A 24,014-nucleotide genomic window follows, 5' to 3' on the forward strand; every position below is an offset into this window, starting at 1 on the left:
TCATTAGCGACTGCAGTGCTACTTGTACTTCTGCAGCAGCTTTGTTAGTGTGGAGTAAATTACTCATAAACTTCTGAGCTCCTATGGGGAAGAAGAGAAAAAGACTCAGAAGTACGGAGTATTTCAGCGATAAAATCTCCGATTAAATCTCAGCCTTTTACAAAGCAGTTCAATGGTTTTCATCTTTTACGTACGCTGGAAAAACATGTGTTTATAGTCACTCATCCAGATGCTTGTAAAGCACAGGTCTGAAAATGCATCCAGTTTGTTGGACTGCACTTTCTTGATTACTCCGTATTTGCTATTAGTTACGAAGAAATTAGCTACAGATTTAGCTAGTGCTGAAAACGGAGGAAAATATTTTTTAAAACTATTATTTAATTATGAAGAGATACAAAAGAGAATTACATAATCTTAGCTATTTTTTATTTTTATTTTTTGCTAATGCTTCTGTATGTCTGAGTGAAAAAACTATGGATGGGGTAGTAGTGAGCAGATAGACTTTGTAGCTGTAAGTTGAGGAATTGATACTTACGGCATTGTAAAATCTAGAAAAGATGTCTGGAAATAGCTGTATCTGGGGCTTTAAAAATTCATAATTGAGAAAAGCCAGGTGATGATCTGAGATGGTGGCCTCTGCAACTGAAAGTTGTCTTGTCTTTTCTTTTAAATTCTCCTCAGTGTATATTCTCGTGTTCTTCTAACCATGTGCATGTGTAGAGGTCTACCTTTCCCATGTTTCAGGTCAGAGGAGAATCTGTACGTTTAGTAATGGATAAGGAACTGTGTAATGTGAAAGCTGAGGTATTCACCCACTATATATCTAAAAGTACTTTTTCAAAGGCATGTACTTATCTTTTGTAACTTGTATGTGAAACTAACACTTGATTTTTTTTTTTTTTTCAGTTTCTAAATGATTTTAGCTGTGGAAGTTATAAACTTCAGAAACCTAAACAAATCATCATGAAGCTATATGTGTTTCTGGTCAACACTGGAACTACCCTTACCTTTGACACAGAACTTGCTGTACAAAAGTAAGAAAGTAAATTAATGGCATATTGTTTGTATTTTAAATTTTTAAAAGATGAGTGTATATACTTTTTCTATACTGAGTCCTGGAGTGATGATACCTAGTTGTTTTTCAGTATGCCCATGTAGTTATCTTCTAGGTTTTTGTGTATTTGAGTGAATTTTGGCATTTTTTTTGGATTAGTGTTTTCAGTGCCTTGCAGGTGGTTGTGCATGTTTGAGGTTCCATGAAAGAGTGGAGAGGTTGTTTATTTTATGGGGCAGTGACACGGGATGAGCTGCTCTTAGCTGAATCTGGTGTTACGTTTGGTGTTTTTTGGAAAAACTGTCAGAATGACTTCTGATTTTCTGTGATCTTTTATTAGATGGTGTTTTTATTTAGAATTCATCTGTAAAAGGTTTATTTTTTACTGACTGGCATCACAGAAGAAATTCTACGGATTGCTCTTTTTCCTGTCAGTATATACTCATCCTGAAGAAAATGTGTGCTTTATAATATTTTTAGATAAGATACTAAAGAACTGGCATGTAGGTTTTTGTCTCATTTTCAGGGTGGGTAAAAGTTGGTTCTGTCCTATGTTGTAAGGCTCTAAAATGTTTTACAGCAATTTATATGTAAAATGTGAACTTTTGAATGACCAACTGCCTGAAATAAGAGAAGTGTTACGGAATCGCAATTAAGTCCCAGCAACTTTACTATTTGTATTTTTTTCACTGCACATTAAAGGCATCTTGCAAATGTAAAGATGCATTTAGAGAGGTGTAGGTATACTGGGTGTATTGTACCCTTTTCCGTTGTTCTCGTATGGAACTCTGATCTAATAAGTAAATTGTGTATAATACCACAGTAGCCCATACACCTTGGAGCTAGCAAGAGCCGAGCTTACATGCTGTCTTCATATTTTATCAGTGATGAGTAAGTTGCAAGTAATTGTGCTTGAAAAAATTCTACCATGGATTTTGTGCTCAAATCCATTGTTTTCTTTCTCCTGAATTCCTGTTTGTAATTTTCATGACTCAACAAGTGAGTTTGGATTTTGAAACTTGTTTGGGGTGGAAGGGCCCTAAGACTGTCTATACTGATTGTTTTTGTGTGCACTTCTGCAAAGCCCACTGACATTCAGGGTATTATTGAGTATGAAATAGTGTTTAATCTCAGCCATTCTGGATCTACTGGGTCATTTGCAGGTGTGTCAGCACCCCTGTATGCTGTCTGGTGTATTGAGACATTCTGTTCCTAAATCATGGTGAGTGAGATACAGCATCTGACCTGGCACCTAATAGTCCGATATGGGCTGACTTTTTGCTCAGTTGGATAGTTCTTTGAGAAAGACTCCTTCCCATGACTTAACCGCACAAAATCCAAGACTCTTCAGTTGAACAGTTTAACTTCTTATCTTTGTATCTGTATATATAGACTTACTTTCTATCAAGACCGACTCTCTTAGGTTCTTTGCCTATCTCCTTGTAGGTGGACAGGCCAAGCTGTCTTCCCAAAGACCACAGAGGTGGCACGTGAATGTTTTCTGTAACGCAGCTAGCGAGTACAAGCTTGTGCTCATGAAATGTTTGTAGTGAATTCATGATGTCATATTGAATCATGGTTATTTTAGATAACTGATCTTTATTTTTGAAGTACCATATAGCCAGTAACATAGTTATGCTTCCTGACAGTTATGTCAAAACCATTGATACTCTGAACCTTTTAAATACCTTTGCACAGGTACTACCCCAGTGTGTTAATTTGTGTCACTTACTGTGTCATATTAGTAAATTCTTGTTTAGTTTGGTGTTTGCCTATGCCTTCAAGACCAAGTCTAGAACTGTCTAAAATAAGCAGTAAAGTGAAGGAGTCATCATCCAGAATGTAAGGTATGAGCATGGTGAATGAAAACAGGAATGGTTTATTGATCTACTGTTTCCACATTGAAAGTGTCTGTAATGTTTATAGGAATTTGTTGCATCTGTATGGATTGTTTAATTCCCTGTTATTGTTAAATGCTATACTGCACTTCATGTACAGTAAATCAGTTAGAATTGATTAGGTGAAATTGTTCTTAGGTTATGCATAATGAAGTGTTAATACTATTGTTGTCATCTTCTAGGGTTTCTGTAAGTCAGCTGTTTGTTTTTAAAGTATATATTCGAAGAACATAATATAACTTTTACAGTTATTATCCTAAGTGCTTGATGTGACTTATCCAGAATTTCAGCATGCTATCAGATCATCTTGGAAAAAGATTGCTGATGACTTGCCAGTAATGCAGAGGGTGTCATCTTTTAGCTGATAGCTTATTAGCTGGACATCCAGAATGCAACATGTTACAGCACTTAAAAAACGTAGAAATATGTCATTGTGCAGAACAGAAAGTAATAGCTCTTTTAAAAAAAAGTTCTGCTTTGATACAGACATGTCATCTGTCTCTGTTACAGGAATATGTAAAATTAGAGACACAAATATGCTGGTAGTGTCATCTTCTCTTCCCTTTTTTTTTCCAGCGTGGCTGATCTGAAACATGCAATTCAAACAAAATATAAGATTGCCATTCAGCACCAAGTACTGGTTGTCAATGGAGGAGAGTGTATGGCACCAGACAGAAGAGTGTGTAGTTACAGTGCTGGAACAGTAAGTGCATATGGCATTCTTTGTCTAAACTGTCATTTATAAAGGAAGAAAAAGACGTTTTACGAAGGGGTGTTTAAGTATTTTTCTGTAGTGTGCTACTTGCTGGATTTCTTTGCTTTGAGAAACAGACGTTTATGTATTCAGCTTACACATGTAGATTTTAACATATTCTTAAGATATGTTACCCACATGATGAAATAATTGGTGATTGAATAGTATGTTACTGTTACTCAGTGTTTGGTTTCATCTTCTTTTTGAGTGTAGGATACCAACCCAATTTTTTTATTCAACAAAGAAATGATTTTGTGTGAACGTCCACCAGCTATCCCCAAAACCACGTTTTCAGCAGAGAATGAGATGGAATTGAAAGTAGAAGAATCTCTCATGATGCCTGCAGTGTTTCATACGGTAGCATCACGGACACAACTTGCTGTGGTAAGTAAATTCTTAATGTACTTGCACAACAAAGGAAAATAACCTTTTTGTATGTCAGAGGGGAAGCCTGGTACAAATTATGAAATAGTTTGTTCAAAGGACAGTAAGAACGGCATATTAGTGATGATGTATTCTTCAGATCTTTTGTCTTGAAGCCAAGGTAGGTATTGAAATGCGCTTGTTTCTTCAGCATGTTCAAAGCTTCTTTCAAAAGGATATTGTAGTACAGCTTTATGGATGCATATGTTTACAGCATTTGCAAAATAAAAACAATCTGGTTGCTTGCCTTAGTGCTTTGCCTTATTTTCTATGTCTTCAGTCTGCTTCAACCTGAAAACAGAAAAGTTCGTTACTTTGAAAATGTTGTTAACCCAAGTAGAAAATTAGCAGTATAATTTTCAAAAGCACCTTGCCAAGCTTCTGTTTCATCTTCTATGTCTAAAAAAACTGGTGAGGTGTTCATAAAACTAAGTTTCCTTTTCCTAAAATTCCAGTCTTTTATTATTGAGTGTTGGCTTTTACTTGCATAAAAAGCAAATTTGTCAGAATTCCAATTTGATTGCTTCTGTATTATTTTGACAGGGCGAACTAGTTCCCTGCAACATAGTCAGTAGGGTATCAAGTGTGCGTGCAGGAGAAACGGCTGCCATGTTCAGGAGAGTGACACACTGCCTTCTGTAGCTGGACTGATTGCTTTTCTTCATGTTAGGAAATACTGCCTTCATTTTTCCTTTTCAAATTTTACATTTAAATGCATTAAATATTTTTCATGTTTCTAAAGGTTATTTTAACTTCCAACAGCGGTGAGTGGGGGAATGGTTATGTTTAGCACTTAGAACAAAATGAATAGGAATGTTTTTAGCATGTTGTCTTGGTAATAAAGTTTCTTAGTTTCAGTGACAACTTTAATGCCGTCCAAAAGAATATTTAGCAATTGAAGTTGCTGGGGTTTAATACTGTACAGCTGAATCCAGAGAAAAGTGCTAAGTCTTCCATGTAGTACGAAGTTTTTGGTTTTCCCCTTTGGCCTCCTGACCTGCCAGGAGGGGGAAAGTTATCATGGATAATCTGATCTTGACGTACTGTCTGATTTAAGGCAAGGATTGAGTCCAGTAGACTCTCTTCCTCTTTCCACCACCTGTTGACAGTTAGTGCTGACTTAGTAAATAGGGCCTTGAGTTATTAAGGATCTGTGAATTATCTGACTGTCATATGGAGAAGAGTTGATATCGATGTGAATTCAGCTTGGAGTGGGAGGTTTTCATTTGTGCTCCTTGAAGAGCGTGAGGATTCTCGTTGTAGCAGCTGAAATGGAAAGTGCTTTGAAATCATGTTTTGTGAGGTGTTACGAGGATCTTACAGAAGTCAGCAAGACTGATACCTGTTAAATGCTTAACATTGATTTGATATGAAAGGGGGAGAGGGGTTGTAGTAATTACTGTGGTCTTCATGTTTGTGCTTTACTTAGGGTAATGGAAGTGAAAGGTGATGGTACCCAGTCTCACATTTCTCACTGCTGATATCTTCTTTCTTCATCCCATCCCTGATTTTGTGGTCTTGAAGAGTCTTAATTTTGATTTTGGTCTGGTGAAGTTAGTATACACTGATAGAACAGATTTAATTCCTCTGGAGTAAGGTTTTCATATTCCAGGAGTTTTATAAAAAATTCTGCTACTTAGACTTAAAAAGGATTGTTAGTGCTACCTTCTCTTCCCCCTTGATTCTGAAGGGTGTATTAATATGCAGAGCATGCAAGTTTATTGCAGTGTTTCTGCTTTTAAATTAATTCAGATCTTTACTGGCTCATTCTGGTAGCAAGCCTTCTGTAAGGGAAGCCCATATTTCAGAAATACTCTTAAAAGTGTCTGCATGGAGTACAGCTTTTATTGGCCAACTGGAGCTATAATATTTAGCTAGAGACTGAAAAGTTTATCTAGAGAGAATCATTCTGAGCTGGTCTGCCATTCTTGATGGCACCTATTAATATTATTATGGGATAGGGGAGGAATTTAGTATTTAAAGGTATTTAGAAATGGATTTAAATAGAGTTGAGGTTTTATTTTTAGCTTGTAGATTTATCTTTAAAATGATTATTCTGTTTCCCACTTCTTCTAGTCCTTCCCTGCTTGTAGAAGGACTACAATGGTAATAGAATCTTTGTGAAAAACTTACAAATTTATTTAAAGACTAGATAGGTATAATATTCTTAAATCTGATACACCTTTATACCCACAGTTAATTTCATCCAAGATTTTAAATCTTTCAAAACCATAGGCTCTGTGTTAGGCTGTGAAAATTCATTGGATGCTTCTTTGGGAGGTCAGGGGAATAACAGAACCATCATACATGGTGGAAGATTAGTAAATAGTCTGTCATGATTTTAGATGTATCAAGGTGTGAAAACTGTATAAAAGAGTGTAGCAGTCTTGTACTAAAGCAGTTTTTCATGGTGCCTGCTTGAAACATATTGAGCAGTAATTGAGAAGAGACTGAGGGAGAAGTGGGAATGTGGTTAGAACATTAATCTTCTTCAAGGTTCACCGTAAGCCTCTTGGCTGGGAGGAATAGGGAACATGAGATATTAATCCTTCTCGAAATTGATTAAGATCTGGGGAGAGCTAGAAAGGCTTTGAACCTCTGTAATTGTGAGACTGATGCATACAAAGCCACACTGAGAGTACTGTACGAGAGACTTCCTGTAAAAGTGGCATGAAAAATCTGCCTTACAGTGATCCAAGTTTTGTCTTTTTATTAATTTTAGAGAGTATGATTTTTTTAAATCAGACCTGATATGAAATTGTAAACAGCTTACGAAATAGTAAAAAATTGCTTAGAAGATGGCTGCTAACTTACTGTTCAGGAGCTCTTGGTTATCTCTTATGCTTCATGCCCTACATCTACTTCAGCAACAGACAAACTCACCATGTGTATTATCAATATTTCAGGGCGTGAGGACTTCTATTTCTGTCTTTCCTCCCTCGTTTTAAGCCTGCTTGAAAACTGTTTAGTTTATTCAAGTTTGTCGGGACCTGTGACTTGAACTGGTGCCAAGACCTACTTGGCAACTATGCTGTAGAACTGTATGAAAGGTGTTTTTTTCACCTTACCTTACCTTAGAGCCTTATTTGTACTGTGGAGAAAGGTGGACAGATATTTCTGTTTCACTTTTTCTGATCCATACTTTGTATACGCTGGTATATAGCCTTTAACTTTTTTTTTCGCAGTAACAAGTAGTTCTAGATTCTCCTTTAACAAGTATTTTTATTAATCTATGCCTTTATTTCCTCTCCGTTGTTTTTTGTCTGTCTAAAAGTGACCATTATTGATTGAAATTCTGCTTTTGCTTTCTGCATTTTTTGCATAATTTTTAGATATCCTTAGTTACTACTCAGATATAACCAAAAGTCATCTTTTAGTTCACAGTGGAGGCCCTGACATTCTTATAGCCTTTTGTCCGTAAGTGTATAAGGTATAAGTATACATAAAAGCAGCCTTTTTTTTTTTCCACAATCAAAACTAATTTCACTAACTTATATGTAGCCTTTTTTAGATTTTAATACCTCCTAACCAAAAATCATTCCTGTAGGAAACTTAGTGCTTCCTGTTTGGTTTTCTGTGGTACTGTGATTATTATATCAAGATACCTCAATTTCTTCTTTCTTTCATGATTTTAACATCTCTAGGTTTTCTTAAGTTCTTGTTGATTACTCAAGATCTTGTTATGTAGAATTCATGGCATAAATATTTGGTAGCTTTAAAGAAGCTATGTCTGTTACCTTAACTTGTTCTTTTACCAGTTAAACTGAAATTCTTGCCATAGTTTTTGTCATATGCAGCACAATGTCTTTGTTTTATAAACTTTTGTTACCAGATCCTGTTTGGTCAGTGTTTGTTGCAGCTGCTCTCTGGCTTTTAAATCTCAGTTAAAGCAACTTTCTTTTTTCATTTTATGTCTTAGTATCCTGCTTTCCCTTTGACTAAAATCTTACCTTTGAGATATCTGTGCCTAAAGGGTTACAGCTTGCCTTTTTACAACTAGCCTGGTTTCCCACCTCTCTTTCTGTTCAGCAGTTTTGGCCTTGAGCTGCAGTATCTGGACAATGAGGTGCACAGTGTTCGCAAAAAGTTATGTACGCACCAGCTTAGGAGAAGACAAGCTGTTCTCTACATAGCGGATTGTGCAATAAACTATGTTTTGTTATTCTTATGGTCTTTTTAACACTACTGCTTAAAATAATTTCTGGTAGTTTAGCCTTTAGGAAAGGATTATTATTTTTTTTTTCAAGTGATCTAACTGAAGTTCCCATGTTATTTGTCCCAGAAGGAGGTTATTGGAAACTTGGACTTTTTGTTAGTGGATGTGTTTCACATTTCATGTGGTACTGTTGCTGTCATTATCAAACTGTCAATTCCGGTCAGTTTTTCTTTAAGAAATAGGAATGAGGATGAGAAACTTGTGTAGTCATTTCGTTTGGTTGCCAAAACCATGGCTGCAGTTGTAGTACCTAGATCATTCTTGGTTTAGTTCCAAATGCTTCACAATACTTAAGCCAAGAAGTATAGTCATGCTTCCTGAAAGCTGCGTATCTGCTGTTTAGAGAAATGCTCTTTCACTTCTACTAGAAAGCTTTTTTTGACACCCTCCAGAACAGAGTTACTTTAAAATTTTAATGTTCTTTAAGGTGTTGTAATGTTTGTAGCAATTGTGTAGCTAAATTAATGCTACTCATTCTTTTTGGCTAAATTACTAGTCTAATCGGCAGACAGATTTCTAGCTGCTCCAGAGAAGTCCAGACTTCTTTGTAACTCAGATTAACAACCAATCTCTTAATCTTTTAAAGTAATTGAGCTGTGTGGGGTTAAAATGGAGTAGGCTTTGGTTTACCCTAAGGTATACTAAAAGATATAATATGTGTGTTGGTTGGCCTTTGTAACCAGAACTGTTAGATCAAGCTTTTAGAAAAATCACCAGGAGAAAAAGACTCGGGTGGCTTGGAATCAAGCTAGTAGAAATTATCACTTACCTTGTACCATGCTTTGATTCACTGGCTGTGGTGGCTTGTCAGCTTCTCAGTATTTTTTTGGTAGTAAATTCTGTCACTTGACTTCTCCCAGCCTCCTTTTAATATTAGAGCAAAGAGCTAGTGAAAGCAGTACTGAAGAAAAAGCCACTTATCTATGACTTACAAAATAACTTATTTTGTATTATGCTGATGAAATAGATACTTTCTGAGTGTGTAATAAGCTGTGAACTATGTGCACAAATGTCCAAAGGATGCAGTCACCAAAAATGACCAATACTAAAGGAGAATGGAATAACCAGCTGTCTAATGGAAGGAGAGAAATTGCCATGAAATACCAGTCTCCCTCACAGTGAAGTTAACTGTTCCAATTACAGGTTTTAAAAGCTGGAACCTTGAAGTGGTTAATCCAGTAGCTTTACTGATGTTTTAGTTGGAGGTGTATGAATTAGAGATAATGATCTTGGTTATTAATTTTGGTACGCAAGATAATGGTTACCTTCTGTATAAGTATTTATCTGCTGTTACAGTGTATGGACGTGTGTAATTTCACTTTCAAGGATCTTTTTTGTTGGCTTGAGGTGTTTGGTTTTTAGGGTGACTGAAACCTAGAAGGAGTCCTTTTTGCAGGATTTCAGACTCGTGGCAATAGAGGACTTTGATGACTTGTTTCCTTTTACCACAGGGTTGTAGAGAATGGAAAGAACCCTGCATTTCCTGAGAACTTTTGTTCTTTAGAGGTAAGTCCAAAGACCACTTAAGACAAACAGACCTTCCCCGGATTTTTTTCATTCAGATCAGCAGAATTAACGACAGTGGGATACAAAGACAAAGTCTTGAAATTGATGGGAAATATTTTACCAGTTAATTTTTGTTTTAGATAAAATATACTTTGCTCCTACCGATTTTGGTTGAAACATACTAAATGGAAGTAGTTATAATCAGAATCACCTAAATTTAAGTTAAGATGTTTGAAGGAAGTAATTCAAGTAAACATTCTGTTAAAGCACCCAGCCAAAGATAAAAATCTTTCTGGTGGGCCTGTGAATTTCTTGACAAATTAGGAAGTGAAGAGGCTTTTATTTACTCTTCAGTATAACAGCAAGTTGAGATTAGCTTGTGTTTGTCTAGTCATGTACTGGTAGTGGTGCTTCTTGAGGTCTACGTTCCAGTGGTACAGTGAAGCTGTCAATGTTCTAGCTATGCTGGTATAGCCAAATAAGGTGGACATAGCTCTACAAGGCAACTGAAGTTAATTTTTATGCTCTGTGAACCATTGGGTGTCTGCCAATTACCCTTGAGTGTGTCTGTGAAAAATCAATGACAAAAGCAAGCCTGTTGTTATGCAGGCTTTGTTTTCTATGCTGGAGCTGGCAACTTTACTGAGAAGTGTTAAAACATGTTTGGATCGCAGGCTTTTATTTATATTTGTGACATAATTCAGTTTTTAGCAGAGAACTGCTTAATTCTTTTCTGCATATAGACATACTGGTTATGTGTACTGGATTGGTCTTGATCCTTCTAAAACAGCCTGAGGAGGTCTCCCCAGAAATGTTGTCTATGGAAATGGTAGGAAGAACAAGCTAAATGACTTGAAGATGTATTTCAGTAGTGACGGAATGATAAGAAACAAACATCTGTGTAGTTTTTAATTTCTTAACTACTTATAAGCTACATAGATGCTCTAAAGGAAGCAAAAAGCTTGACCACTTCATTTCCTTACTGCAGACCCTCACGTTTTGAAAGCAGGGTTGTAGCATTGACTGAAATAGTGTTTACTTCTTAACCCCTCCATGCAGCATTAAAAAAAATAAAACAATGCTTTAACGCAGTGCTCTTATACCCTGCATTGGTGTCTGCTTAGTATGGTCTAAGACTGAAACAGTTCTGATAGCTGGACAAATAGTTACTCCATGTGGTTTGAACTTTATTAAAACCATCTACTACCCTGAATTCAGAGTAATATTCCTTACTATTTGAATGTAATGAGCTTGTTTCATGATATTGCCTAAGGAACCAGCATCAAAAGCGGTAGTGGGGTCCTACAGACTCTCATTGTGTTTGGGTTCATCCATACAGATGGAATTCTACTGCTTGCCCCTCACCACCTGGAGGGAATTTTTTCAGTATTTGGGATACACATGTAAAAATAACTTCGGGAGGATGATAATATGGAATGCCATTGTAATAACTTGCATATGTGCCGTGAAACAGTCATGTCTCTGTTTAGCCATACAACTTGAGTTGTAGTGTATTAGCTTGCAGGTAACTTTGAAAATATGTTATTTGAAAGAAACTTAGCTATATTTTCAGGCTAATGAATTTTGAGCTCATTGAGCTTTAAATAGCTCAGAACAAATCTTTTGTCTCTCAGTACTGTATTTATGATTCCTTTCATAAGGGGACTTTTTTGTTTTAATGTCCACATCTGCATATACAACGAGGAGCTGCAGCTGATCGGACAATGAATACCTGGTTGAATACTTAGATGGCATTGGGGTATTTTTAGTTTTATGTAACAGTTCCTTTGGGTATGTCTCTATTATATGACAGATCCTGACGCTTACTAGAATGCCCTTCTGTTAGGTGGTTTCTAAAAAATAAAGAAACATGAATTTACCTCTCTGGGAAATACTGTTGTTTACTCTTACTTTTATAGGAGTCAGACTTCTGGGATACAAGCTTCTGGTTTGGTTAAATTTGTGTAAATTGACACAGGTCAGACTTGTAGACACAGTGTCAGTGCTGGTCATCAGTAGTGTAACAAATGGTCTCAACTGTAATGACTTTTTTTTTTGCTACTAAAATTTGGTAACTTGTGACCTCTGTTTTGTGTTCGAAAGTGTGTTGCTGAGGACATAACCTTGTTAAAACTAAAATCTTAAATCGACAATACTTAGTTTCTCAAGGGAGCATCAAGAATGACATATAATAAAGCTTCATAGGACGAGACAAACTTGTAGCTTTTGACTTCCATTGTGAACACAATAAATAGATCTAGCTAAAAAAGCAAACACTGCCCACTAGTTAAGAGTATGTCTCAGAGTGGAAAGTGTGGTCATATCAAGCCTAATGTGTACATTTCCTTATTACATGTGAGTTGTGCCATGCTAAGTGAGTTTGTCCAAAGGAAAATAGAACTAACAGAAGCTTCTACCCAGGGCTTTTAAAAAGCATTTTTATTTGAAGGTGGGAGAAGTCCAGTTTTTCCTTTCCCAGTGAACTGTGATACTCACTTGAAGGAACTGCATAAAGAGACTTTATGATCCGTTTTTGATTTTATAGATGGGTTATATTGTTGTAGTCTTCAAATAATGCGTGGTTCTGCATATGCTCTCACTTCTGGAATTATTGCCCATAGTTTTGAGGAAGGTTGGCTTTAGGAAGAGAATAGTGTTGAAAGTGAAACGCTTGTGTGCATTCCCAGGACATCTATTAGAACACGATGGGGACACGTAGTTACTTTTTCAGCTTCATATTTCTGGTGTATTTTATAGTATACCTTAGGGTGAAACAGACTGTTCTTAATATGATAATTGAGGAAGCAGTGGCTCTGCTTTTTTTATATGTGCTGTGGAATTTGCCTTTGTGTAATTTGTATACAAAGTGAATTTAAGAAAATAAGAAAAATTGTTCAAGTTGTCAGTATTGCATTAGTCGGCTTATGTGAATTCAAGTTGTATAGATGAGCTGGAGATAGTCTGAAGAAGATAACTTGCAAGTTTTGGCACTATCTGGGTGCTGTCCCAGTTGTGTTAACGGTTGATTTTGACTTGGGAAGCGAGACCTTATGCAGCAAATAAAATAACTGTTCTTTTCAAAGTGGAAATCCTTCTTCTCATGTGCACAGAAAATGAGCAAAGTTCAGAAAAGAAAATGACAAATAGCATCTTTACTATAAAGTTTAGTAATTTGTACTAGCTTTTGATTTCCTTTGAGTTGCTTGTATAAGTATGTTTATATATTAATTGTTCCTCTGCTGATAGCTTAAGATAACAATGATTTGAAGGATAGCGGAATTTTTGTCATGCTGCTTCAGACAAGGCTTGGACTTTGAAGGAAAAAAAAAAAAAAGGAGGTGGGGGGATGTTCATAACTTTCAGGTTTTGTCAGTTTTAATGCTGAAACGTTTCAATAAAATTCTCTGCAGTTTTGTTGTTTATTTCAGGAAGATAAGTTTTGCTGGGCTAAATTTTTTTTGTGTGTGTGTATGCATACGTGCTGCTAAACGTGTGTTCAGCAGCAAATGCATTCTGAAATATACTGGTGTGCTGCATTTTTAACGCTGCTGTATAACTTGCTTGTCCATGCGTGGTTTTCTCACGTGTACTAGAGCCAGAGTTATGTGTTCAGTCCTAGTTTAACAGTATGCTCAACCTGCAAAAAGTAAAGATTTTATTTCTTGGAGGGTGGGTATATATTAGAACCCAACATACAAGTAAGCTCAGGAGAGTATTTTCCATGTAGTATGTTATTGACGAAGTATTGAGCTGAAAGATTCATTGTATGACTTTTGTTTTACTTTCTTATTCTGGTATTTGAGTAGTAGGCACTTTGAGGTGGACAGTCTGTCTTCTTAAACTGGTAAACTTAAAGTAGTTACTTTTCTACTAGGAGTTACAACTTTTGAATTTAATATAATAGGCATTGCTGTTAGTGCACTTTTAGTATGATAAAGTACTTGCCATATGTAGATCTCTGATTTAACTCTGACAAGTTGGGTGGTAATTAAATTCTCACTTTCTTATGCCAGTAAAATGCCTCGGTCGTCCAGTTCTTTAATGGAAAAGCTTCCATGTTGGTTTGCATATACCAAGTTTCAGGGTGTGTTTTAGAGTTTTCTGGACACTGTATGCTGCTGCTCATCACATTGCATCTAGTTTATTAATCCATGGAAGACTTCAGTTAACTATCTACCCTGCTGTTTTCCTCATGCGTCTCTTCTTCCATCTGATGCACCTGTGCTTCTGCGGACTGATCCTGCAGTTCATTGTCTTGTTCTGGGCTTCTGCTTGGCTCATCAATAATTTTCTCCTTAATGGACTTTGTTTGCCAGCTCCTTCTACCACATTAGTACAGGCATTATTATTTATGCATGTGTGCACTGAATATTCTCGATTAGAAGCATTTAATTAATTTTATAAGGTTTTTTGGAACTGCAACTTTCACCTGCCTGTTTTGAAGATATTTCCCAGTAAATAGTCTATACATTTTTTTCGTCATCTAATTAACATTTTTAATTAAGAATAGAGGAAGCTTTGTTATTTTTGGTTGAGGTTTTAAGGTGCACAACTCTTTAGCTACCTAAATCTAACACTTTATGTTAACATTTTCTAAAAGTCTCACTTTACTGTGGTAACTATATAAAACATTAATAACCTGAAATGATTCGCATTTTTTGTTGGATGTTTTTTTCGCAGGAAATGTATGAGGTTGCCAAGAAACTTTGCTCCTTTTGTGAAGGTCTTGTACATGATGAACATCTTCAGCATCAAGGCTGGGCTGCCATAATGGCCAACTTGGAAGATTGTACATACTCTTACCAAAAGCTACTTTTCAAGTTTGAAAATGTATATTCAAGCTATTTGCAGTCCATAGATGATATCAAGTTGAAACTTACACAGTAGGTTTGCTATTAAACTTCAGCCTCAGTCTCCGAAGTTACTATATTTTAAACTTATTTTTTGAGTGCTGTGTGTCTGGTGCTAGTTCTAATTAATCAAGCATGTGTGTGTTTGTTTGATTATGTGTCACTTCCTGTTCTATACTATTTATTTTTTTGACTGACACTTTTTCCTTGTATACATCGGCACACAGAAATTATATGGAATTATATGGAAGACGCATTTGTTAATGAACAGCTGTTTAAGAGCTGAAGTCCTTCCAAATGTGCAGAAATAGCTAGATAGTAAATTTAGATATTAATCAACATTTTAAAATGCATATTTGCACTTCTGAATTAATTGCTTTTTAATACACTTGAGCTGATATTAAGAATTACGATCTATGTTAAAAGTATGAAGTCATAACGCAATCTTTCTGTGTATATGTATACCTTTGAGAGTGTGTGTGTATATATGTGTGTATATACATATGTATCTGTGACATCTTTCTGAACAACATAGTATTATGATGGTGATGAATATGGTGATATATTATAGTATATCTGCTATAAAGCTGCAAGAGCTTTGCCTAACAGAAGGTATTAAAGAAATAAAGCATAAATATGTTTTAACTGGGAAAAAAAAAGTTGAACTTCGTAGCTTTTACCAAATATATAGACAGTTTATCAAACTGTCCTTTTTTTTATTGCATTATAAACGTAAGCTTACTTGGAAGTTTGGAAGAGTTCATATTCAGCAGTGGAGGAGAGCAAAAATTATAACTACTTTAGCTGTCCTCCCACGATGTTGATACTGACACAGTATTTTGAAAGGGTAGTTACCAGATTAATTTTGAAATCGGCTTCAATTCTAAAATAAATAGTACTTTATATTACGCGTGGTTTATATCTCAGTTTTTATGTCATGTTGGCTTCTAGATACTGATGTGTTTTTCTTTTTACCTTTTTCAAAAAAAAAGCTTGGGTTCTGCTGTTTCTATCATGGCCAAGATACCGCTGCTGGAGTGCCTAACGAGACATAGTTACAGAGAGTGTTTAGGAAGACTGGATTCTTCAGCTGAGCATGGAGGGGCAGAAAGTGAAGAAACTGAGGATGGGAAATTGGTTTCTTCTGATATATCTAAAGTGAACAGTAAATCAATGTTAGCCTCATTTTGCAAGTCAGTTGAACATTCAGCTTTGGAAGGCACAGATTCTGAAAATGTAAAAGGTGATAAGGAATCTGGTGAAAATGCTACTGTCCAGGACAATGAAACATCAGTAGAATTGAAAGATGATGATCAGCCTTCCTTCAACGTGTCTTTGTTAGACTGGATAAATGTTCAAGATAGACCTAATGACGTTGAATCGCTGGTCAGAAAATGTTTTGATTCTATGAGCCGGGTAAGTTACTGATTTTTTTTTTTTTTTTTAAATCAAATTATTTTGCGTTGAATATTGGTGTTTAGTTTGCGGACAACAGTGCTTTTGAAGTGACTCAACTTTTTGTAATTCGTTGTTTCTCACGTAACTTTCTGCATGGAGACCCAAGCAGAAGCTGGGGTGGGGTGGGCAGTGGGGGTGTGGGAAGTAATTTGAGTTCTTGAGCGTTAAGAATTTGATCTGTAGGAAAATGTATAATTTCACAATGTATGCTTGTTATCTGGATTGTTTCTCAAATAGCCATTCATTTTGGAAAGCCAATAGCTTCTTGTACTGTACGAGTAAAGTGACTTGACTTCTATTATTTCTTTGCCTTTTTCATAGAAATTATTCTAGTAATGAAAGTAAAGCTTTTCCTGGACCAAAGTTAACGTTCTTTGTGTTGAAAATACTGAAGCCTTTGTTAAAACATAGGACAAATTAATGTGGTTAATTGCGAGAAATTTACATACTCTATACATGCATTCTTTATTAGCTGGTACAGATGCACTTGGAAGAGCCCACCATGTCCATTTGCATTTCTGCTGGTAGTAGAATAAAACATTGCTCACTTTCTTTATTTTCCAAATGATTATTTTAACCAGTGAGCATTATAACCTTTTAAAAACCTGTTGCCTAGAGGTTTCCTTCTTTCTTTGCTTTCATTTCAATTTTCTTACATTGTCTAGCCTTGTTTGCATATGTACAATTTTATACTACTACAGCTCAATATATGTTGAACAAATAAAACAGTTTCTGTTCTCTTTGACACTTTATTTCCTCCTTAAGGTAGGACTGGAAGACTGTCTCAGTTATATCTAAATCCCATCTGTTGTAGGGATCATTATGATGCAGTCAGTTCTGTACATTGTTTTTTCAATTCTGTTTTAAAAGTAGTTGGAGAATTTGACTTAATATTAACGGCTGCTTAAAATTTTCAGCTGTCTTAAATAATAATACAGAAAAGGCTAAAAGGAAGATTGGACTTTACAAGTTTTTTTTCCTTTAGCCAAAAAAATAGTCAGTTTTGTGTGTGAAAGACTTCCTAATTGCAGAAGTCTGAGACAGTTATCTGTCCTGTTTGTTCAGTAATGCTACAAAGTGCTTTCTTTCTACTAGCCTAAAACAAGAGTAACAAAACCCAGTAGTTTGGTTGTGAGCGAATAAATTCGCTTTGTACATAACCTTAAAAGGGTGCAAATGTAATGTCTCATAAAGATCAATGTTTTAAGAGACAGATATTAAACAGTTGCTTCCAAATAAATTCTTCCAAATAAATTATAGTGATGCTAAAGATACAAAAAGGAAAACAATAACCACTTTAGTTATATACTTACTGTGCCTGTGTTGATGACCTTGTAGTCGTATCTGACATACATCGCATGTTGCAGAGAGGCTATCTTGTAGTTGTGTGCTTTTCTGTCCTTGCCTTATCTAAGACTAGTTAGAAATCCTTTGTTACAACGACTGTAATTGTTTTGTAACTTAAGCTGGTTTGTGTAGGGGAAAAAAATGTGATTGCTCCTGCAAAAATGAAGTTTCTTTTTATTTTCTTGGCATAAGCAGAATTGGCAGTAGGGAAAACACTTTAGTCAGACTATTCTGGCCACTACCAGAACTGTAATTGGTCAACGTTGAACTACTTTAGTTCACAAAAATCCCCAAAGCTTTGAAGTGATGTGATAGCTCCTAGTTTTCCTTAGGAAAACATTAATTTACCCTGTTTTGATAGCAGCACAAAGAAAGGATTGAATCTTTACCTACTATTGATTTAGGATTAATTTCAAATCAGAATTGGCCTCTAGCTGAAAAGGAGAAGAAAATACTAAAAAAATATTTGCAATATGATTGTTTTTTTTAATATTTACTTGAGATGAACCTTTATCATAGCAAGCTAGAATAAAATGGCACTAACTTTTTTTTATGGCTTTTCCCGCATTCCCCCCATGCTCTCTCCTTCTTGGAAATATGAACCATAAAAATGGTTTGTGATTGCAATTCTTGTTTGAAACTCTGAATTCGGGTTTTCATGAGAGTTTAAAGCCATCAGAATATGAGCTTTATACCTTTGATGTCGGTGGCCTTGGCAGAACTGGTGTGTCACACAGAGCGCTGCTAGGTATCTTGTTCTCCTAGCCTCTAGGTGTTTATAGAAAATGACACTTCCAATTGCAGAAACCTAGGCTGCAGCAAAAGCAGTGGGTAAGTAGGAGCTAACCAGACATTTCTGTTAAGTGCTATCATAGCCACTTAAAAGTCTCTTCCTTTTCCAGCCTTTAAGATGAGGATAGCAATATTATCTACCAGTGAAAATAAAGCTGAGTGCTACAGATGCAATTAGGTCAAAGATGGGATAAAAAGTATTGATGGAGGAAATAAATTATAGGGTGAAATGAGAGGAACAGGCTTTTTTTTTTTTTTGTAAGGAGAGATAAAAAACAATTAGTTTCTGAAGGTAAAAAGGAAAAAAAAAAAAACCACACCATATTGTTCTTCAGTATTTTGTCTGTCAAGAAACTGTTCAGGATGCCACAGTGGAGTAATCCTGAATAGGATGGCAATGAAGGTGATCCTATAAAAGCAGTCTGGCTTAATCCCAGAGACTATTTTTGGTTCTTGAAGATGGACAACTCATTTGAGAAAGACCAAGATTCATAAGACCATAACATACTAAAACCTGACCTTTGTAATTTTCAGAAAACTGTAATGTATTTTGTGACGCTAATAATAACATCAATTATTTATTCTGAAAAGTTCTGGGCTAATTACCAGTTTTTAGTACTTCCCCTTATCGTCTTGTTTGTTTGTTTTGGTTTTTTGTTTGAAGAGAATGAAAGACCTATTCTTTGTAGTTGCTCCTTAATTTGTAATGCTTTTCCTCTTCAGGTTCCTCTCTATATACCCCAGAAGGGTGTTTCCAGAATGAAAAAGTGCTGTGTATGAAAGCTTTTATACAGTTAAATATATAGATTGAGGGGAACATAGTACTTTTATTTATGCTAATATTGATTCATATAAGTGGTGGCTTTTCTATGGGTTAATTTGTGTGCTTTGTGATGTGAGTGGCATTAACCCTGCACATTGATGAAAGAAGCCCATGTTGTGATAGCTGGTGGGACCTTGCAGGATAGGATCCTTTCCACTAGGTTCCGATATTACAGATGGCACACTATAACCATTTTGGATAATTTTTTTTTCATATTCTGCTAACACCTAATGACTCTTAGATTATTTTCCTAATCAATTTATTCCAGGTTTAGACTAAACTCTGTCCTATGTAAGCTACTGCAATTACCGATGTTGTTTTTAGAACTAAGGAAATAGACTAATATATTTCACTGCTCTTATAGTGAAACTTGCAAGAGTCACCCTTAATATCTGTGCAGCATTGGTAGCCTCTTAAGGTTTCAAACACTACTTTTTTCTGAGTAATGGCCTGTGAAGGCATATGATGAAATAATTTAAAAAATGGCTTTTTTATTAGGAAAAACATTATTAAAACTTTATTAAAAAAAAAAGTATTACAAATGTATTATTTTTCTGTAGCTTGTTTTCCAGTTACTTAGAACTGATTTGGTTGTCTGAGGAATCAATTAAAACATTAATTTAGTGGGAAAAGGCTAATGGGTCTTGCAGCTTTCTCCCACTACCCTCCCTACTGCGCTTTGCATTGAGTCACATTCAGCACTTGTTTTGATTGTAGCTCTGTGGACTCTGTTCCAGTGTAGACTGTGTCCATTACCTTTAAACTGCTTCTTCCCCCCCAGCCCTGCCTTGTCCCCTCAACTAACATCCCTTCCCCTTGTAAGGATCCTGATTTGTATGATGGTCTGGTTGGAATGCTTCAAAGAAATTCATGCTGTGATATAAAATCCACAGGCTTATTACCTCAGAATTCTGAAACAGATGACAGATGTAGGCACACATTAGATTAAAAAATAGAAGAAAATACTAAGGTTATAAAAACTCATGTAGCTAGCTCATGTCACCTTTCGGTATGTCAACTGCTAATAATTTTTTTTTTTCCAGCTTGATCCAAGGATCATCCAACCCTTTCTGGCAGAATGTCGACAAACTATCGCCAAACTAGATAATCAGAACATGAAGGCTATTAAAGGCCTTGAGGATAGACTCTATGCATTGGACCAGATGATAGCAAGCTGCAGCAGACTGGTGAATGAACAAAAAGAACTTGCTCAGGTAATACACGTTTGTGTGTGTAGCATTGGAAGATGGTAGATTTTTGATATGTGTATGCTGTTAAAGATTACAACAAAACAATTGCATGTCTTAATGGAAGATAGTTTTCAACGTATCACACTGGAAATGCCCCGAAAGGTGCTATATTCATAATAATTTCTCATTTAAATATTGGTAGTTTTACATCTTGTGGTCATGTTTCCAGCTCATAACTCCAACTACACATTTATTTAAATACTTTCTTTAAAACATCAAAATAATTGAAAATGCAACAGTGGGTGGAGGACAGCACCAGAACTTAAATATAGGGCTTATATTTATGTCGCTTCATCTATATTGCAGAAAAAGACACTCTACAAAATAAAAATGTCTTACTTAAATTATCCTAGGCTTAATGCACTAGGAACATGCAGAGCTGTAGTTCACTGCAACTTTGGCAACTGCATAGTAAGCTGTATATTTTTATAGCCATAGTATTTCTGTCAATGTGCTCTTGGTTGTAATTTGGAAACATATATTTAATTCCAATTCAGCTAATCAGCATTCTCATCAAAGCACTGGTGTAAAATTGCTGGCTTCTGAGATACATCAGTATATGGTATTGTTTCTGGAATAGAATACATTTAGTTTATTTTTATTTTAGAAATTAGATTTCTTCTGAATGAGTAAGAATCACTTAAAATATGGTAAATTTAAAAACTTTGAAAATACTTTTAAAGGTGTTTCTTGTTATGTTAAGGTATATCTTGTTACATGTAGTGAATGGTTTAAAAACAGGTTGTGCTGTGTTAGTGTAACATTTTGCACGTTAGTGTAGAAAGCTGCTAATAAAAATAGGATCCGATGAAGTTGTCTAATAGCTATAAACTTTGTAGATACTTATTTTTAAAGCTTATTTGAAAATTGATGTTTTTAATGAGCATCCTTGACTTAAGGAAAAGAAAACATCTGACTTAAACATTATCTTAGTATCTGTTTGTACATATCTCTGTCAAATCTAAATTGCACCTGGCTTACAGCTACATTTAAGAGCAGACAACTTTTTGCCAACTGTAGAACATCTATAGACGAGTATTTATGTATTTTTAAAGGTAGTGCTTGCAACCTGTGTAATAACTGTTAATATTTGGTGTTACCTTAAAAAAACCACAGATAACTTCCTTTTATGTCACACCTTTCAGCAGTGAACTATTTCTGTTCATAAAGAAGTAAGTGGATGTACTTTATTGAACAAGACAAGGAACATCTCAACAGTAATTCCATTGGCAGCGTGTGTATAGGAAGCTGTAGGCTTACTTTCCTCAGGCCAGAAAAAGCTGACACGCTATCCAGAATTTGAGTTGACTTTCCAGTCTCAGTTTCATTACAAGAACACAAAGCAAACTTATCCCATGGAACAAAATCATCTGCTGCTAGAAGCTTAGTTCTTCATTGCTTAGTTAATTGTCTTGTTCCGTAAGAGTTCTTTTGTTTCCAGTGGGCCTTTTCAGTGAACTGACCATTAGAGAGCCTTTTGAAAATGAAATGAAAAAAAACTATTGTGAATAATTGATCTCCAGACCCTAACATATAATAAGGAAAGCTACTTTGTTAAATTCAAAAACTATTTTTCTCTGTGGAAGCTGGAATTTGTGACATAAGCATATAGAATTGCAGTCAGTAGGTGGCATTAGGTAATAAGAGTATGCCTCTAGAAAATTGGGAGCCTCTTAATCTGTCATTGTGATTCTGCCCGATAGCTTATCCTTTCCAACATTTTGTTTGTTTTGTTTTTCTCTAATTTGCACTATTGGTAGTGTAGCTTTTCAAAACATTCTGTTACACTAAAATGCATTTCCATCAATTGGGTTCATAGAAGCGTTAGTCTTCTGTTAGCTCCGTCAGAGTGGAAAAAAAAAAAAAAATGGTTTGCAGATGGCCGCCATGATTCTCGGCTTGTTATTTTTCACTTGAAGCTGTTGGGGAAAGGACTTTGACCTAAAAAAGGAAGAGTTACACTTATTGTTATATTCTGTACTTTTATTTCCCTCCTGCTTCTTGATACAGTTAGATTTACAGGTTTATAGTGATTCAGGGTCATCTCAGCTGCTTATTACATCAGACTGCCACACTTCCTTGCTGATTGCTTGAACTTTGGTCTAAAATGTTTTTGAATATCCTTTATTTTTGATTCTTTGATTTAGAAATAGGCATAGGGAAATATCTATAAAGGCATTATCCTGTCTATTTCAGGACCCTTCTTAGTTTGACTGTGATGCTCATGTAATGAATCCTGTCATATGATCAGGGCTAGAAAAGCAAGAACTTGTGAGAACAATTGATTATTTAGATCTTGGATTTTTCAACAATTTATTGGGGTTCCATCCCCTCCTTTTTTTTTTTTTTTTTGACAGTTTACTGTAGTTTTTCTAGTATGCTGGTATTCTTTTTTCTGATTTGCGTACTAGGGTAATTTTAGTTTAAACTTTATTTAAAATGTATCCACAGATACTGAAATGGCAAAAGATTCTCAAATTTATGAAAAGCCCTTTGGAACTGAGAGTAAAGCTGGAATGGATTTTCTAGCTCAGTGCATGCAGTTTTGTGTAACTTCAGGCTCCATGCCATGTGATTCATTTAAAAAGCTTACTGAGCTGCTATTTAAAGGCAATTATTTTCTTGACTTTTCTATTCTTGTTGCAAAATTGTATAGAATCTGATTGTCCTAATGTTTATAAACATCAGTTAATCTCAGATCTGAAAGTATTCTTCACTACTTCAAATCTCTCATGCCTGTACTGCCTTTGATTTGGTGCTTAGCAATTCCCTAATGCTTATCGCAGCATATTTTTCAATGTCTTTGTCTTCCTTGACCAAACAACCCAAGTTCTTTTGATGGGGCTGTCTTCTTCATCTCGGTAAGATTCAGTTCTTCCCACCTTTTCTAGTTTCCATTCACTTGGATGAATGGAAATTGATAATGAATTGGATAATGCAGACAGTTAAAGTGTTTGCAGCCTGCTTTTGTTTCACAGAGGGTGCTCGCTCATTCAGTACATAACTTACTCAGAGTTCAGTAAATGGTTGACCCTTCAGTGTTCTCTTGCATCTTCAGCGTGCATCTTCTTCCTTTTCTTTTAATTACACTTAATATACTTGTTTGATACTTTCTTTGATTTCTGTGGTGTTCTCACTAGGATAGAAATATTTCTTGCAGGCTTTGCAAATATGTTTTATAGCATATTATGACAAGATTGCCTTACATTCAATATCAAGTCAGCAATGACAGTGGTTTTATTTTTCAGCAGTTTTGTATAACTCTCTATGGTTTATGGTTCTCATCAATCTCAGCTTCAGAAAGAAACACTTAAAACTATTGTCTGGTTTTGAATTCTTTGTTAAGAAAACAAAGGCTTAATAAACAAGTTTGTGGAACTGTAATCAGCCATCTAAGACTTGTTTATCTAAGGCCGTCCATCTTCCCTGTTCTATCCCCCACCCTTCCAGGGGTTGCCTGTTACCATCCACAACAGATAATTCTTTGTTGTGCCCAGTTCCTACATATAAATAAGATGTCTAGCTGTGATCTTGGCTCTCAAGAAGAATTAGTTTCATGTATGAATTTCTTCATGCAAAAAATATTTTCTTTAACCCACAGTAGCACTGAATGTGCTCTAAGTTGATGTGAAGTCTTGCATAT

The 24,014-nt window shown here is 35.6% G+C and overlaps 1 protein-coding gene across 4 annotated transcripts in view; it reads left to right on the forward strand.

The window, feature by feature from the left end:
* The window catches only part of RB1CC1 (RB1 inducible coiled-coil 1), a 79,008-nt gene that overhangs the window by 14,380 nt on the left and 40,614 nt on the right, over positions 1–24,014 (forward strand). For 3 of the 4 annotated variants that reach the window (XM_054189822.1, XM_054189824.1, XM_054189823.1), the window contains exons 3-8: positions 907–1,034; positions 3,529–3,655; positions 3,920–4,090; positions 14,532–14,734; positions 15,694–16,117; positions 20,165–20,335. In XM_054189822.1, the coding sequence (XP_054045797.1) occupies positions 964–1,034; positions 3,529–3,655; positions 3,920–4,090; positions 14,532–14,734; positions 15,694–16,117; positions 20,165–20,335 (1,167 nt within the window). In that variant the 5' untranslated portion in view covers positions 907–963. Of the gene's footprint in view, positions 1–906; positions 1,035–3,528; positions 3,656–3,919; positions 4,091–9,796; positions 9,852–14,531; positions 14,735–15,693; positions 16,118–20,164; positions 20,336–24,014 lie in introns of those variants that run through there. The other variant, XM_054189825.1, reaches the window with a different exon arrangement.

This window comes from Rissa tridactyla, chromosome 2 (assembly GCF_028500815.1).
Source record: "Rissa tridactyla isolate bRisTri1 chromosome 2, bRisTri1.patW.cur.20221130, whole genome shotgun sequence".
NCBI classification, from domain to species: domain Eukaryota; kingdom Metazoa; phylum Chordata; class Aves; order Charadriiformes; family Laridae; genus Rissa; species Rissa tridactyla.